General features: G+C 42.5%; 1 protein-coding gene across 2 annotated transcripts; it reads right to left on the bottom strand.

The window, feature by feature from the left end:
* Nucleotides 1–8520: 8520 nt before the first annotated feature.
* On the bottom strand, nt 8521–16450 carry LOC123069121 (uncharacterized). 2 transcript variants are annotated; one of them, XM_044491880.1, is made up of 18 exons: nt 16123–16450; nt 15472–15681; nt 15268–15363; nt 15064–15116; nt 14333–14429; nt 13517–13590; nt 13096–13213; nt 12533–12643; nt 11894–11970; nt 11539–11605; nt 10832–10897; nt 10459–10566; nt 10211–10341; nt 10008–10074; nt 9825–9892; nt 9617–9710; nt 9220–9290; nt 8521–9109 (listed from the first exon to the last, which is right to left on the bottom strand). In XM_044491880.1, exons 1-18 carry the CDS (start codon nt 16273–16275, stop codon nt 8743–8745), a joined length of 2028 nt encoding a protein of 675 aa, XP_044347815.1. In that variant the 5' UTR covers nt 16276–16450; the 3' UTR covers nt 8521–8742. The 2 variants fall into 2 exon arrangements, with proteins under 2 accessions (XP_044347815.1, XP_044347816.1); XM_044491881.1 differs by lacking the exon at nt 16123–16450 and having other exon boundaries at nt 15543–15681.
* Nucleotides 16451–18891: the final 2441 nt, after the last annotated feature.

Genomic DNA, 18891 nt, shown 5'->3' with positions numbered 1-18891 from the left:
TCAGAGGAAACCAAAATGTAGGAATTATGAGTAGTATAAGGCCCTATTCGGGATGAAGGAACCTAAACCATAGGATTGGAAAAAGTTACAGGAACGGAGGAAGATCGTAGCCCTAAAACATAGGAAGAGAAAACAGTGGAAAAGTTAAGAGCCATTCGTTCGAAGAGAGCGTATGGATTGCTAAAGGAAACTTGAGGCCCTATTCGGAACACGGGTGAGTAAAACATAGGAATATGAGCAAGCTCTAGAATGGAAAAGGATCACACCTGCAAAACAAAGGAAGAAAAATCAATAGGAAAACACGGTAACATCTGTTCGGTTGGTTGCAGGGAAACATAGTAATGCCTACTCGGTTCATGAATATTTTATTTGGCTTCCACACTGATCCCTGCCACTGCCGTGGAGGTCTTGCACACCATCCTATTATTTTACTCGCATGCACTCAGTACGCCTTTCCTCTGTCTTCACCCAAAAAAATTGGATCGGAGTGCATGCTTACAATCCTCAGGAATGGGCACTGTTACGCTAGAATTCCATTGGAACACTGTAGCAGTTTCCCATATTCCGAACGCTGCTTAGGGAAATTTTCCCATAGGAACAGTGTTCCTTTGAAATTCCTCCAAATTCCTATGAACCGAACAGCGCCTGATTGACGGAGTCCTATTCAAAATTCTTTATTCATATGCATGCAAAGAATCTCTAGCCTATACCCCACCATGGAGTTTTTTTTATTGGCTGTATAGCAGTTTTTTTAGTCCAAAACATGTGGTCAGCCTCGATCATCTGCAAAACATGAGGTTTGGCTGGATGTCTTTTTTCCCGTGAAAAGTACAGGATAGCTGCCTCTTCCGGAGGAATTGGCAATGCCATTCCTTTGAACCGAACAGGCTCAAAGACAATTTTTCCACAGGAAACCAGCACATGTACTATTCCTATGAAATTCCTTTGAATCGAACACAGCCTAAGACCAGCACATGTACTATTCCTGTGAAATTCCTTTGAATCGAACACAGGCTAAAAATTTGATAGGATGACACTTGCTATCCTAAGGAATTGACTTGCCTCACTCCTACGCGCAAAATGAGGTTTGAGTGAATGTGTAGTTTTCTCCAAAAACACAGGAAATGAATAGTATTCCTATGAAATTCCTATACGCATTTCCTACAAACCGAATGCATCTATAGGAAATTTTCCTCTGGAATCCTTGTTCCTATGTTTTTCCTATGAAAATCCTCCAAACCGAATGAGGCCTGATTGTTGAGAAGGTCCCTTTGCGACATGCTACTAAGTACTAACTAGTGTTTAAATTATTTGTTTATATAGCAATAGATCACCATAAGAAAGTGCATCAAATTGATCACAATCTTGTAGGGTGGCTCTTATGATCGTTGTGCTGAGATATGAGAGAGAAGATGCCATATAGCAACTACTATAAACCCATAGAACAGAGGATGAGCAACTGCTATAAACCCATAGAACAGAGGATGAGCAACTGCTACAAACCCATAGAACAAAGGATGAGCAACTGCTATAAACCCATAGAACAGAGATAGACTATCCACACCTCATCATGATTGATGTTGGTGAAGAAGGCGACCGATTCCCGTTGGACAGACTACCGGAATAGAGCTGCAAATGAGCTCCACCTTGCGTTGTGAAGTTGTGGGCTGGGCAGAAATTGCACGATAAACACGATGGATTTCAGGAGGCATATATAAGTGTCAAGGAACGGAGAGGTAGATCACGGGGCCAAATGGGCGCCTAGGGTGTCCATGTGAGGGCCCATATGGCTGCCCCGGGCCTCCTTTCACTAGGTGTCTTGAACCCTTAACTTTCACAAACTAATACTTTGTGGCAAACTTATATATCCGGTTTTCAAGTTTTAGTCTAAATATTTAAGACCTTACAGTCAAATTTTGTGAATAGAAACATGTCTAAGCTTTTTCTTTTTTTGAGATTATGTCTAAGATATATTATATTGAATTGGAGAGAGTTTTGAATTCTCTTCATTTTACTATCAGTTCTTGCTAAATCTCAATCGACGCTATATCCGTGAGATCTTACATTAAGATCCATGTAAAAAAATTATTTTTCTCTCTTGCCATGTAGTCACTTAATTGACGCATTTAACACCCCCCCCCCCCCCCCCCCGCCCGCTTGACAGAGACTTTTAAATCACAATCGAGTGAGAACTAGGCACATCCTTTTATTATTTTAAAATGCTCAAGATTTTCTTGTACTGCCTTGATAAATGTATTATCCTCACTATGGATAACATCGTGAAAGGCAACTAGTCTTAAGTAAGATAACATATGTGTAAGGTTCTGAAAGTAACTCCAGCCCGCGCAGCACAGAGCCGCCACGGCTCCGGCGGAGACTATACCTAGCACGTCCCCGTCGACGGAGGAGCGGCCACGCGACGTGTCGGCAGCACGTATGGCGGAGAACACGTCGGCCCCCGGCTCCGGGTCGTCAACCTGCACGCGCACTCTCCGTAGTCCCTCTCCCCATGCTCCCATCAAGGCTTCTGCATTGGCCGCCGGCGAGTTTTGTCTGCTTCATGGCGCGTCTCCTCTTATCTTGACGACCTCGTATATGTCTTTTTCAGAACAACCTCGTATATGGTTTTTTTTAGACATTCCTCGTACTAGTAGAATGCCCGTGCGTTGCCACGGGCCAACAAATGAAATTGTGTAAACAATACTCATTTTCCTCCCCAGAAACGAGCATATTGCATGCAATGTTCAACCACAACACAAATGCAAGCATATTCTTCTCTCTATTCTTACAAACATGACACACCCCTCTAGCCGCCCTTTCCCATTAAACTTGCCGTTCATCACCTTCTCTGTCCATACATCATTCACCCTCTCAATCTATTGCCCCTTAATTTTGCATGTAGCTTCCATGTCATTGTTTCGTTGTCTCGGACGGTACAAAAAAACCCTACCACGTCACCTTCTTCTAGATCTATTTCTAATCCAAGGAAGCTAAATCTAGTTGAATGACCGTGCGTTGCCCTGAAAAATAAAATTATCTATGAAAACACATATCATAATATCATTATATGGAGTTTGTACATCACATGCTTATGACTATGTTTCTCCAAGCATGCATTTCAATTTCCACCCTCACCAAAATATGTACTTACATGTGCTCCTTCAACCACACAAATACGTCTTATCCCCCCCTCCATGAAATTCGCTTTGCATCATTGTATTGCACATGTGATATTTAAAAACAAGGAAGCGAGTGGTGTCATCAGCATTAGTCATCTACATTTGGCACTCGGGAAGAAGGCACAATTGGCTTCTCTGACCAGATTTGATTCTATCTAGGTGTTACTCTTCTATATTGACGACTTTCGTCTGTGAAGCGAATTCTAGGCTTCCTCCTGTTCAACACAGGTACCAAATTTGAGATGCAAAACTTTAAGATGTACATGATTTCTTGCACAAATCCTCTTGCCGAATCATGGAGCTTCAAATTTTCTGTGGACAAAATCATCCGAGTGCAGTGTATTGCAATGCTCGAGTAATAAACATATACAACAAACTTTTGAGTCTATGAATTTATGATAGTGAGGAGTATAAACTATGAAACATAGATTGGAATCTCATGAGGTCAGTACAACTTAAATGAAGTTCCTAAAGAATATAAGTTGAAGATTTCGTAACATATCAGTTGGTATTTCAATGATAGTTGGACCATAAAGTTTGCAAGCTAGTTTCCCTTCTAAGAAGGGCCAAATACATTCCTTATAAACAGCTGGAACTCTATGTCCTTAGTAAGTTTCCCGAAAAAAGCGACACTTGCACCATCATGGATGTCCGAGTACTTCGCATGCTATTTCTCAAATAAGAATGCACTGGTAACTCTGATGTGCGATTCTTGATAGAGCTACCCACATTATATGATATACATTAAACATTTAGCAATTACATACATATCTTCCATGCAACTGGCTATTATATACCGTTCAACCACATACACGTTTCTGACTTTATCAAACTGATAGGCAAAAAAACACAGGATTTAAGATTTATTTGATGGACAAATTTGATATTACTACTACCAAGCATTATATGCAATTGATATTAATCCCAAACACTGAATATATATCTTTTGATAAAAAGATTGAATTCATAGTTACACACAAGATTCAAGTAGTTGATGATATATAGAGATCAGCAGCGTGCCAAATTTAACTTGGGACTCATGAATTGAAATTCAACAACAAAATATTATATGTAGGAAAATAATTGAACCAAACCTTCATATATACGATGGTTTTGTGAAATGCAACAACAATACACTCGTGATTCATAGCTAAATGCCCGTGCATTGCCACGGAGTTCTAAAAATATATGGAGGTTGCCATGGAGTTATAAATATATGTAGGATTCATAGGTCGGTGTTGACTTAGGCGATAGGATGAGTTAATCGAAAGGAGGTCGGTTATAGGATGGGGTCAAAGAAAACCTAGGTAAAGATGATGCCAAATGCAGTCTGCAACCCATGTCAACCCATGCGCTAGAACTGGATAGCTATTTTCATGGACACAAATATACCATTGTTTGGTTCTATTCTCTTTTAGTTTGTAGAGTAAGAATTTGAATAATTTGAGTATCATTCTATCTCTCAATTGTTGAGAAATTGTGATCAAACCATGCAATGAAGGAACCAAATCAAAAGAAGCTTTCACTTGTGCTTTCTAGCCATTTAAAATAAGCATGTGGCATCAAATTATTTAATGGTGTGTCAGCCAATTCCATGATTTTCTAGAAGAGAGAGGCTCGCACTTCACAATATTCATAATTTCAAGGTATGAAAACCTTGCACACACACCTAAATTCAATAAAATATACGACAAATATATAAACAATTATACAATACACACTTGTGACACTATAAACAAATAACTTCAGTTCATGACAGCCTGATCATCCCAGGCCCAGCTTCCAGGGTTTCCACCCCTCCCACCATGTACGGCTCCCCCTCCCACCTCTGTTTTTTGTCTCCCCTCCCCTTTCGCAAAAGAAAACGGTTTTACCCATGCATGTTCACCGCTGGAAATAAGCCCCAACTCATGCATGCACATGCTTTAAAAAAAGCCGGCCGACCCGAAAAGGAAATCTTGCCCACACACTCCGGAGGTGAGCTCGTCCAATCTTGCCACCACTCCATCTCCCACGATTGTCGTTCTCCACCTTCCCATCCCTCGCCACTTCACCTCCCCCATCCATGCACCGCTTTTGTAGGCAGCCCCTGTCATCGCCGCCTTCATCGATGGCCCCCTCGCCACCACCACAGCGTGATGCCTTGCCATCATCTCCATGCCCCCATCAGTTGCGTCCACTAATCAAATAGTGGGACCTACAAACAGATTATACACTAAAAACTTAGTACGCAAGATTAGTGCAAACCCAAACCAGATTCAGCGAACTAAACCAAATATAACTCCCAGGCAAAGAAGGGTACCTCCCCATCAGTTCCATAGAGTCACACGATCGACAACATATACAGATTTCCGATCAGATGAGTAGACAATGTTGCGAACCTCTCCAGACCATTCTGCAAAGGGTTACAAAATGGTAGATAGAAAATAGGGATGCATTTTATGTCCTCGTAGAAAGGACATATAGATATAATATATATGTCCAGAAATTTACCTGGAGCATGTACATTTAGAATTTTGTTAGCAACTCACCTGTAGAAGGCATAAAAATTGAGGTCACCAGACACAAAATTAAAAAATACATACACATCATGTATGTTCACGATCATGTGAAGTGAAACAATTTTGAACAATAAACCGAAAAATGACGTGTTAAATTAGTCTACGTTCCCAGGAGGCCAAACAGAAATCAAAAGATGTGATGTTCAGTTTATTTGTCTGATAGGAAATGCTCTCTAGTTATATTATTACAGTTATCAGTCTACAAACTGAAAGGCATTGTGCTATTCATGACAGTTCTCTTGAACTTCTGATGCAAGAATGCAAATTCGAATGACAAGAATAGACGGTGCCCCTTAATATAGACCCAAAATTAATTTAGTAAACCCATTGATCACAAGATTTTCCGACAGAAACACGATAGACTTCCCGACCTAGCCCTAGAACGGAACCCGTAACGTCCCCCGCCGCTCGGTCCCCAGCCCGCACTGTCGTGGGCGCCTCCCACACCGGCGGCATCCCTTCGGGGTCCCCAAGATGACGAGCGATCCGGCGCGGCGGAAAGGGCTGGCACTGAGGAGCAGCGACTCGGTCGGGAGCCTGGCCAGCGCCAGCGGCTCCCTCCATCATCGCCGCCCTCGGCCACATCCAACGCGGTCGTCGGCCACGAAGAGGCGGACGAGCCCGGCAGCAGGGTGTTGTCCCTCCCATCGATTTCATGTTCGACTACTCTTCCTTGGATCGCCTACCACCACAGATGCAGGGATCCTCTTGACTCACACGCCGACCATGCCTCAACCAGCGAGCATCGGCGCATCGCCGGCGCGCTCCTCTGTGCTCTCCCTCCTCTCTTCCATGGTTGGCACAAGGGAGGGATGAGACGGGCAGGAGAGAGCCTCTTTATCTAGATCAGGCAGGGGTTAGGTTTGGAAAGAGTAAATCAGCTGGAGCGATTGAGGGAAGGAGATCGGAATGGAGCAGGGCGCGATTGAAGGGTATGGCAAGAAGAACTTTTTTGGAAAGCTTTGATTCTGGTGATAATTACCATATTCGAAATTTCCTTAGTTATAGCCTTACCATACATGGATTGATTTATTACTATAATTATCATATTTGAGATTTCTAAGTTTATAGCCTTACCATACGTGGATTAATTGTGATTGATTACCATAAATACGTTGGGTATTGTCGGCCAGACGAGAAAGAGAAAAACCGGTGGGAGGGGGGTGGTGGGAGGTGGGACGAAGAAAAACCGGTTGAAAAAAACCGGTTGAAAGTGAGGGGACTATTCAACCAATTTGTTCATTAAAAATAGAGATATGTCTTCACCGGCAGCACGATGACTTTCCATATCCCCTGTAAGGCCGGCCTCAACTTCTCCTGGGCTTTGGGCTCCTGCATCTTCTTGTCTTGAGAAAAAAAAATATCGTGCCCACCCCTACCTGCTCCAACCCTGCGTTCGCCGCCGCCTCCCAGTCCGGCGACACTACGCTCGATCCGAATTAAGATGACGGCGATGAGTCGGGCCCGAGCATTTCTGTATCTGGTGGTCGAGAGATGCAGGCACCCGTTGCAGTCTCTGTACACGGTGCACCGCATACCCCCGTGGTCCCTCTTCTTCTCCGACAAGGATGGCCGGCGACGAACGCAGGCCGAGGAGGCTGCCGAGGAGATCAGGGAGGGCCGCCTGCCTCCCCCGATCGTGACATTGTACCCGTCGGCCGGCGACCTTCCCATGAACTTCGTGCTCTTCGGCCGCGGCAAGGACAAGATCGCCGCCACGGACCACCTCGGCCGCGCGCTCCTCTACGACGACGCGCTGCGCGCCGTCTCCGCGCTGCCGAGCGCGGAGGACCCGAAGCACTACCCCGTGTCGGTCGCCGTCGGCGACGACGCGTACTTCTTCAGCAGCCCGCCCGACGACGCGCACGAGCGGCCCGTCGTGGAGGCGCTCGCCGACGACACCTACTGGTCGCGCAGGTCGGAGATGCACTGGCGGTACGTCCCGCCGCCGCCCTACGTGACGCAGCAGCCCAAGGAGGGCCGCAAGACCGGCGCGTACGACGGCGCCGTTGACGCCTACACGGTGGTCGGCGACACGCAGCTCTGGGTCTCCGCGAGGGGCCACGGCACATACTCCCTGGACACCAAGAAGATCTCCTATGGCATCAATCGCAACGAGGTCCGCCATGGCGAGTGGAGCAAGGTCGCCGACTGGGCGATGCCGTTCCGCGGGCGCGCCTTCTTCGCCCCGGAGCGCAGGCTCTGGTTTGGCTTCTCCGAGAGAGACCAGAGCGTCCTCTGCGCGGCGGACCTGCGGCAAGCAGGCGCGGCGGCCGGACAACCGCCGGTGGTGAGCCACGAGTGGGAGGGTTTTACCGTGCCCTGCCAGGCGGCGGTACGGTCGTTCCTCCTGCACCTAGGCACCGGCGACGGCCGGTTCTGCGTCGCCAAATTCTCACACGACGCGAGTGGTCGCGGTGTGGCCATGCTCACCGGCGTGGAGGTCGCGCGCTGCGTCGACGGCGTAGCCCTGTGCCTCATCAAGCATAAGACGTACAGCTACGGAGGATTATTAGGAGATGATGACAAGCCCGTCTGCCTACTCTAGTGCAAAAATAATAATATATTCCTCTTTTTAATAATGATAATGGTAATGGAGTATCAAAGTTAGCATGTGCTGCCATTTTGTGTTGTTGTAAAGTGGAAATGCAAAGGTATTATAATTTGTAAGTTGGCTTTCAAATGTTATAATCCCATGCTGAGAAATACGAAAAGCATATCCATGGATTTTTTTACAAATGTCAAGTATGTTTCACTGTTTCTGTATGCATACATGTCCATGACAAGAACAAACAAATAACAAATGACTTGTCAAGGCCTCAATAGTAGTCTTACATATTTGCATCTCTCATACAGTAAGGACAGAGCAATGCACCCGCAAAAAAAAAAAAGGACAGCAATGGACACAATAAAACAACGCTATGTACATTCGGGTGTTTGGGGTTGTGCAGTGCCCAGAGGTGCGCAACATAGTATGCATTTCTCGGTGTAGATGCATGTGGTTATTTCGTATCGCTCGATTTGGATATATCGGCTCGCAGCTCCTCTTCGAGTTCGTCGAACTCCCACCCGCTTATATCTTCAGGGGAGTACCTGTTGGATTTACCAAATTCTAACTCCAACTCTGCGAGCTCCGAACCAAGGTCCAGTGTTTGCTCAGATTTCACTGGAGATTTTGGAGAGCCCACGGGCGCAGCTTTAGGCGTAGAGGGTGCCTGAACAGGCGAAGAGCTTGACTCGATTCGCTCCTTCGTTGGCACCTTTGCTCTGCGGACTTCGATGTCTAGCGTCGGCCTTTCTATAGACTCAAATGCCTCTCTCAGTTTGTCTATCTCCGAAAATAAGCTCCTGACCTCTGGATCATCTCTCCTGAAAAGAAAAGAAAATGGAGCATGTCCAGTTGCAGGGATCAAAACCGATTTCCCACCAAAGAAATTGTAAGGACAAGAGAGAAAATACTATGGGAAGTTTGGCCGTACCTAGAACTGTACCCTTGTTCGGAATAAAACAGCTTCTTCATGTGATCAGTGATGCTGAAGGCAATTACGATCTGAAATCATTGCAACATTAATAGCCACCCAAAGTACTTATTTTCTAGCCATATATCTGTTTATGTGGTCTCCTCTGCACAACCAACTACTCCCTCCGTTCGGAATTACTTGTCTCGAAAATGGATGTATCTAGAACTAAAATAGTTCTAGATACATCCATTTTCGAGACAAGTAATTCCGAACGGAGGGAGTATAATTTTTGGGGGAAAACATGGGTACATACATAGGAATGTTTATTTAGAGAGGTTGATGGGGATTAAAAGAATTAACTAGCAGTTCGATTGTAAAAACAGGTAAGCATCACAATTGGGTACTCGGTACGAACCTTCTTTTCAGTTTCCAAATATTCCTCCTCGAGGGATTTCTGTGGGCTTGTCTTTTCTGACACCTCCTCGGCTTCAAGTTCCGTTGACTCATCCCTACAATATTTGGCCCAAATCATATAATGGCAAACTCATTAGGACCTTTGTTGTGTCAAACAGGAGGGTCCAGGAATATGTGGAAGACTTTAGGGGAAAAAACAAAAGAATAACCTTGCATTTAAGAATGCCAAATTATCCACGTATGTTTGGATCCGCTCAATCGATGGGCTTAGAACTTCCTGCTCAAGCCAAAAGATGCATAAAAAACAGTGATAAAAAAATATACCCTAATGGTACAGTGTGTTCTCTAGGAATGGAACAACGGCTTTAATCAGTTTATACCCAACCAAATACCTTGAATGTAGAAAGGTGATATTTCGTCAACTTCATAAAATTGCTTGTGCATCTCTCTAGCTCATCACTGTGGCCATAAAACAAAAAATAAAGCTGAATTGATTAAAAAAATGTAGCACCATTTTTAATGATAGCTTTACAGGGGATAAATAGGATAAAAATGGTTGCAATCAAAGGTTGGTATAGCCATAATCACTACATACTTGGTTTTCTGTTCAATCTGTTCATCGTATGACGACTGGAGCTGCCAAGTATCCTCAAGGAAATTGATCCAAGTCTTGACTACACCAGCCTCCACATTACATGAGGAAATAGTTTTTGAAAGTTCATTCTCCTAATTCAAAACAAAATATGAAGCTGATCAAATACTTTAACCCAAAAAGCGAACGTCAATCTCATGAATATTACTGGAAGAATACTAAAACTGGGTCAATAAAAAAAGTGGGCGCACCTTTGCTTTTAAACTAAAGATCATCTGATTGTTTGCTTCATCAAACTGATCCCTCTCTTCCCTTGTTAGCTTGAGCCGCCTAACAGCAGCATTCAGTGAAATGTTGACCTGTCGGACAAAATTAGGAAGGACCTCAAAATACGATATTTTTCGAAGCTCATACATGCGATTAGTTTTAGCATAACAATAAATATCACTGGTGACTCAACACCTCAGTTAATCCTGCATCAGAGAGGCCTTGGGTTAAGGCAACTAATGATGGAACTCATCAGTCTGCCGGACGGAAACATTTGTGTCCATGTCAAACCTATGCCTAGAAGTAGTCAACGCTGAAAATAATAATAGAAGGTCTTATCAAGGAAAATGTAGGTACCTTCTTCAGCTGAGCCTCGAGTTCATCCCTTTGCTTCTCCAATTCCGAAATCTCAGCAGTCAACTCCTATACAGTGACACATTAGAAAGTAAGGAACATCGGCAGAATATACAACAAAAGAATATTCATCCAAGCATTTATTTTAAATGTATGTGACATGTGAATTTGCATGCGAAGTACTTATGATCCAGAAATATAGGTAGACATCCTAATAGCCCTGTAAACAAAGCTTGGGCTCCACAAGCTACTCGAGCTCAGCTAGAACTAGCCTCGAGTTGAGTTTGGTTCAAGCTCAAAGTGACCTGAGCTCAACCTCATCTCAGTTAGCTGGAGCTGACCTCACAAAACTGTCTTCAATTTTTACATGCATGACCTTACTGACCCTTTTCAAGCTCAGCTAAACCTCATATCAGTTTGCTCGGGCTGAGCTCGAGCCTAACTCTAGTCTCGAACCACATCGCGGCTGGCTCGAGCTTAACTCGCTGGCAACCCTACATCTCATGAACACTGTGCGCATGCATAATGGTTTCCTTACAGCAGGTGTTAGATGCAGTTTTCATGAAACAAGACACATGTCCAAAGGTGCATGGCCAAAACCAGCTGCTAAATGAAAATCACGATGAGAGCCCTATGTTCTAAAATATGATTTCTTATAGTACAAGGAGAACAAACATTTCTACTGCCACCGTATGGGCTAGGATTCTTACTTTTTCAACTGCACTCACTTCATTCTCCTTTTTGGCACGAAAGTTAAGAGCCTCCTCTTTCTGGCGTCTGCAGTATGCACAATAAATTTTGAAAGGTCACCTCGAAGTTCTTGTAAAACCAATGGATTTGTTAAAGAAAATAGTACAACAGCAAAATCCAGAAAAGGAATGCAACCACAGTAGGGAGCAACATGACAGATACTTCATGGTCTACCAAGTTTTTGAATTCACCCAGAAAAAACATAAATTCGAAGGGTTCCTTGATGAAGGAAAATGAATTCGTAAAGGTAGATGATATAAAGTAAATCAAATGGCATCAAAAGATTCATATGGACGAATTGTATGGAAACTCCACCTGTGATCCAAAATACGCTTCTCTGCCTTGGAGGATGAATTGGCAAGGGAGGATGCTAAGACCTTTAATTTGTCAACCTGCAAAATTTACCACAGTGTATTTGTTATTGCAATCCATGCCTTTTCACCAAGTGAACATATATAAGAAGTGTTCATGCTGAGTGTCTATCAGGTCAATATCAGAAGTCTAAACTGAACAAAAAGGTACATGGAAGCTGACTCCACCATGATCTCAAGCACAACGGTGACTGGTCACTTGTACACACAAAATATGCGTGAAACCTTAGCTCAAAAAATCAACTTCTACGGCCATCGCGTCCAAGTGTCTAACAAGGGTAGTGCATAGGATACAACTATTCAATGGGAGATTTAAGGAACACATGAAAACATATCCCATGAATTATCAGTTCAATTCTTTCAGTGACAAAATCTACAAATGAAGTTCCAGGCTAATCCAGGAACAAAAAAGAAGTAGAAGTATGTATCCATAAAATTTGCAGCGCATAGCACTGAAAGATATTCCTATTAGTGATCTAAAGTATTATGTGAAAGGAATCATCCAGTCATTTTGCAAGAGGTTTCAAAATACGAAAATTTCTAGCTTAAAAATGATATGCATAAAGATCACATGAATACATGCCTTCTGGAAATGAACCTCTGGGGAATCCCCAGCGTTAATTGATCTTTTCTTCAGTAGAAGGTGTTCCATTCTAGAACAGAACCTGACTTCAGTTAGTGCTTCTTTAAAAGACTGGTCAAAGCAGAGAATTCAGTTAGCGCCTTAAAAGAAATGTGAAACAAAAAATACTATAAGTAATAAAAGATGTAACATTATCAAAACAGAACAAACATGTGATACTGAACTTAATTTTTGTTTAGATGAGAACTATTGCCTTTGATGCAATGAACAGATTTAACATGATCAGTGAGATCATGATTGGTGCTTCTGTTCTGTATAGTTAATTAGTCAGTTGCATATGCTTTCAGGGACAATCTATCTGCCACGTGCACTTCCCTGACAAGCATTTGCTCAATAATGTGGGATGAAATAAGAAATTCTAAGGACATAGTTGAAGATCCCAAGTTAAACACATATGACTGAGCACATCACACTGTAGTCTGACAAGTGGCAACTAAGCTAAATCAAGAAAACTTCTGTGAATATGTAAGTGCTAAATTATAATATGTTGACAGAGGCAACACCTCAACGACTGCAACAGCAGTATCTTCTGAAACTTTTTCAGGATCTTCATTTGATTGAACTCGCAATGCCTCCTTCTCATCTAGTTTCTTCCACAATTCTAAGGCTTCAGCATCTATCCTGAAGTAAAATTAACATATTATAGTAACAACAAACGGAACTAAAACAATAACTGAATTTTAGAGGCAAAAGCACCATGGTATCTCTTTTGGGCGCCCTAGATGTTTCAGGCAAAAAACTTTGGAATAGGAGGGTCCAGGTATATGATTCAAATATTGATTAGTTGAAATTTATGGACCAATTACTACCAAAATGCATCGGATAAGTATAACATCTAATCTCATTACAGCAGTTCATGTACCAGATTGTGTAGACAACCAGTAAGAAAACCAGACTTTGACAGCTAGTTACATAAATGCTCACCTCACAATGTCAGCACTCCTCTTTAGTCCTGAAATAGCACTTTGGGTAAACTGAAGCAGCTCTTCACGTTTTACCTAAATGTGTATAGGAATTTAATATGTTAGACATGAAGTCAATTTCTTAAAAAGTTCGCCACTTGTGCATCACACTTAAAGTTTTTCCTAATGGGAAGATATTAAAAATGGGTAATACTGAACAATCTTATGTCCTCTCTCCATAAAAGACAATAGTCATAGTCTAGCGACAGTGGAGCAGAAATGCATCATCACATTCATCGCTCTAGTTCTTTAAGCAATAAATCTGCAGACCATTAAAGTACCAGAGTATAACTATGTCCACAGCCTCACAGTCACACGTATTCATTGCTCTATGGTTATTGGTTTCTTCTCACGGTTACTTTGTTAGAACCCTAAAAAATCTCCTCAAATAACATAATTTTTTACCTTGTATGAAAGAAAAGGGTAACAAGAAATCACGTGCGGTGTAAACACAAACCATCCAAAATTTGGATAAGGTAAATAAAAATAGATAAAGTAGTGCATGCAAGAAAAGGAACCAAGCTATGATAAATAATTCCACTATGTCATCGGTAAGCAAAAATAATGAGATAAATAGAGAAACAAACTCGAGTGCGAACGAAGAAATTTAGACATATATGTGAATAACTAGTTGTAGACTATGAGTTACGCAGATATAATACCCACTTAGTAATAATATTTACGAATCATCTGTAAAATTTATTATATTGCAATTTTAGCTTTTTGCCAGTTTAGTAATTTGCATGCCATAAGTGTATAGGACATCCAACAAACGTACCAGGACTTCATCCTGGTAAATTGAGAATGACTTTGCCAAGTCTTGTATGCTGCTCATAATTGCATTATTGATTTCTTTCCCTCCTGTAAGACATAGGCTAGAGGAAATGACAAATAGTTAAATCGAAAGGTTGTTGAGATTCAAAAAGAACATTCAGTAATACAAGGAACAGTAAATATAATCTTGCAAGGACTACAACTGATGAGGTTGTTCAGCAATACGTGGGTTATCTTAACTGTATGTTTAGGAGAAATATATCATCGAAACCACAAAACAGTGTAAGAATATTGTCTCGAAAATAAACATATAAGAATCTTATCCACGCATTGCAAATACTATCTTGTAATAGCCATAAACTTAGCTGTAGTGCTAATGGATTAGAACAAAACTTAAAAGTTAAAGAAGTAATTTATTCAGGTGTTTCAGAATATCATGTTCATCTGGGCCAAGAAAATACCAACATAATGTACACAACGTCAAAGATTTTTCGTGTATGACAGTATTTAAGTAAGTAACAAACTAACAATATATTCCTATTATGCCAACTAAAGGAGAAAAGGAAACGAGGTTTTACAGATAGTTAAAGCCCATCGGATCAACCTATCCGAAAATTAGCAACACCAAACAGTATGTACTCCCTCTGTAAACTAATATAAGAGTGTTTAGATCACTACTTTAGTGATCTAAACACTCTTATATTAGTTTACGGAGGGAGTACACAATAAGCTCACCTGAAAATTTCCAAAAGCAGGGAGACTTCTTCTTCCTTGGGTGCTTCGAGAACCTGCACATAGAAAGGAATTGAACGTGTTTACTTTGATAGCTTCTATCAGCGGTAAGAACAAACAATAGCATTGTGTAACAGGAAATTCAAACTGGTTAGATCAAGTAGATGGTATCTTGACAACTAGGATATCATGGCTGAACCAACTCACCATGGACAATGTAATACCCTCAAGTGCTTGGCTATAGAGGAATACATCTCGGAAGTTCATAGGAGCTCCTCCAATGTCAGCGTCATAAAACAAAACCTGTGCACAAGAGTTGACCTCAAAACACATGAAACCAAGGAAGCAAAGCAAATATAGAGCATGGCCACAAACGGACACACAAAGGCAATGTGATGCATAGATGCATACTCTTGCTAATGGTGTTTTCAAGCTGTTTGGGTCAACTGAAGAGACATTGTGTGAGACACTCTCATCCAAACCTCCGAACGCAGCCTCGATCTCTTGAAGTGATCTGAGCCAGCGTGTTAGCACCTGAACTCTCACATCCCCGCGCGATGAAACTGCCGCCTCTTCCAAGCGCTTCACTGTCTTCTTGACACTTTTGTAGTTCTGGGTGATCTGCAAATCACATTAAACACTTGATAACTTGTCGCAAATCATTATCAGGACTCAGGGACAGGGCATTTGATATTTGATATCTTCGAGTACATTACAAACACACTGCACCCAGGGTCAAACAGTCGAGCCTAAAATCCCAAATACCCATAACATTAATTTTTCTCCCCACTATGTGGCAACTCTTCAGTCTTGGAACATAGTATGAACTTGCCATAACATGTGGGGCATGAAATTGTCCAATTGCTGAGAGATCTCGTCAATTCGTACATAATTAATTAGTCTTAGCATAGCTTGAATGCTTTTAATTTGGCTTAGTGTGCACAAAATCTCGGTTTGACTAATTTCTCGGTTCGCACCTCCCCAACAGCAACAATTTGGACGAAACCGAAGGGGTTTCTGGAGTGGGGGGAATAGATGGGCGGAAAGCGGAGGGGCGCTCACCATGCGATCATTGAGGATTTTGGTGCCCTCGGCGACGGCCTGGCCGGCGTGGTGGGCGACGGCATCGGCGTAGCCCAGCACGGCGCGAGTGACGCCGCTGCGGCCGCCCGCCTCGACGGCCTTGCTCACCGCGCTCCGCAGCCACGAGGACATCGCGGGATCAGGAGGATGGCGGCGGCGACGGCGACGGCGACGGCGGCTCTGCTGGAGGGAGTAGGTGGGTGGGGTGAGGGGGTTGGACGCTCGCGGTCGCGGCGCTCTCTGCTCCGCTCTTCCCTTGTCTTGTCTTCAGGTTGGGGCTTAGTTCAGAGTTCAACTGTAGGAGGAGAAGGGGAGTTTCGTGCTGGTGTGTGCTTTTCGGTTTCGGTCGATTTTACTGCTCCCTCCGTCCAGAAATACTTATCCGATAAATGAATGTGTATTTTAGCTCTAAATGCATCCGTTTATATCCATTTTCACAACAAATATTTTTGAACGAAGGGAGTATTTTCTCACATGTTTATGTATTTTATTTTTGTGGTGACTATTATAAATCGACTGTTTTTTTTCTGTAAGTCACTTCTTATTTTACTGTGTGGTTTTCTCTTTGTACTACACAAATGCATGTACGTTGCAATGGAAAACATTCGCCGACTCTATTCCATCCCATCCCCTGACTCTATATGATATTTTTTTTGAATGAAAAACTCTATAGGTTTGACTTTTTTTATCTATTCTTTTTTATATTAGTGATGATTGTTAGCCGTCTTATTTTCGTCTGTCTCACACTATTGTTCTCTTTCTCTCCCTTGGAGAGCACCTCTAGTATCCCGGACAATGAGCTTTTTTTTATATTAGTGAAGATTGTTACCCGTTCTATTTTCGTCTGTCCCACACTAATGTTCTCTTTCTCTCCCTTGGAGAGCACCTCTAGTACCCTGGACAACGAGCTTCTTCACATCTTCAAGGTAGTCTTTCGTCCACCTCCTATTAATTACACACTACTTACTGAATCTCAATATGTGTAACGCAAATCTACTTTAACTATGAAGCAAGCCGTTTAACTGCGCAACACTTAAGTAACCCATATAGGACAACATATCCATTCCTTCCTTTAGCGGGACTCATTCTCTTTTTCTTACTCAGCATCCTCATTCTCCGCTTATTGATTTTCAAGTCAGACTTATTTAGTTGATCGATAACAGTTAACTCCATGCAAAATATAAATTGGTGGTTTTGGGTCTAAGAGGGTGAGGTGGTACTATTCTATACCTACTAATAAAGCGAGGTGTGTTTCTCTGAATTTTTGTGCATTCATTTTTTTCCTGTGGCCCAAACAAGGAAAACTAAGATGCAGAGTAGGGCCCTTGGCCCACGTAGGGGGGTGACTCCCTGTGGCTGAATCGAAGGAAAAAGATGTAGAGCAGACCCCTTGACAGCACGTTTTGGAGGTCCAGCCCAAAAATTTATCTATGTGTGGACGGATGTAGCGACCAGACCTCAAACAGTCTAGTCTCTGTGCATCAGTGTCATCCCTGGATCGGTAATGCTGACGCGCACAATACTTGAGGATTTATAACAGAGTAGCAATCACACATTTATTACATCGAATGTCTCAAAAGAGAACTTATTACAATAATATGGCTTAAGGCTATCTAATAACGATAACAGCGGAAGGCTTGGAAGATAAAGTGAGTCCATCAACTCCAACGGCATAGCTGAGTGAAAGGCAACGACCTATGGCACCTTACTCGTTGTCTGAAAAGTCTGCAATATGAAACGTTGCAGTCCGAAACGGGTCAACACATGGAATATGCTGGCAATGTAATACATAGAGTAATGAACAGAATGAATGCTATCACTACATGCATATATGGCTGGTGGAAAGCTTTAGGGTTACAGTTTTGCATAAAGCCAATTTTTTCCTACAACAAAGGAATAAACTTTATTTAACTATCATGGTGGTTGTTAAACATTGAGAAGGTTCCTCCAACTCAATCCCAATTAAGCATCATCATTAAACCCAATCAAATTAAATTTAGAGTGATGAGATCAACATGATAATCCAAGAACCAGATACTCAAGATGTCTATAACCGAGGGACACGGCTAACCATGATTAGTTTGTACACTCTACAGAGGTTTGCGCACTTTTCCCCACAAGACTCAAATACATCCATGGTAGTAGAATCGAGACACGGTCTTTCTGAAGTATTAACTCTCTACTCTGGATAGACAGTACCACCTACAACCCACTACATCTGCTAGTCTACCTCTTTGAGAGCTTCACGCAACTTACTCAACTATGCCAGAGCCCATATTGGCTTATGGCTGCACACGGAAGTTTCTAGCATGAATAATCTTATGATTCCTTTGAGCCTGGGTGGAGGACCGTAGGATGATCACATGGGTACTCCGGGATATCCTAGGACAACACTGGATTTTCCAGGTGCCCTGACAACCACTGGGTACTCTAGGGTGCCTCAAACAATCCACCCAGATGTGTATTTAAGTAGCCACCTTAAGTTAATCAATAATTAACAATACTCACATCTGTCATGGATACACTCACCCAAACCACGTCTACAAGTATAGCGTAGCAATATAAGCATAACGTATAAGTAACTCCCAAAGGTTTGATAAGAAAACAGGGCAATAGGTTCTACTTCATCATCTACTTCCCAAAACCCACATGTTAAACAGATCCTAACCATGCAATGTTTGAGGGTTGATCTAATGCAATAAAATTGGGTAGTAAAGAGGTATGATCAAAGTGTTACTTGCCTTGCTG

The sequence above is a fragment of the Triticum aestivum genome, chromosome 3B, assembly GCF_018294505.1.
Source record: "Triticum aestivum cultivar Chinese Spring chromosome 3B, IWGSC CS RefSeq v2.1, whole genome shotgun sequence".
In the NCBI taxonomy this organism is placed as follows: domain Eukaryota; kingdom Viridiplantae; phylum Streptophyta; class Magnoliopsida; order Poales; family Poaceae; genus Triticum; species Triticum aestivum.
This window is presented reverse-complemented; position numbering and strand designations above follow the sequence as displayed.

Coding starts and splice junctions, on each gene's coding strand:
- LOC123069121 (XM_044491880.1), bottom strand. CDS start 16,275: ATGTCCTCGTGGCTGCGGAGCGCGGTGAGCAAGGCCGTCGAGGCGGGC. Junction 13,214..13,516: donor AGGAGTGCTGACATTGTGAG/GTGAGCATTTAT, acceptor ATTTTACTTCAG/GATAGATGCTGAAGCCTTAG. Junction 10,898..11,538: donor AAGTGAGTGCAGTTGAAAAA/GTAAGAATCCTA, acceptor GTCACTGTATAG/GAGTTGACTGCTGAGATTTC.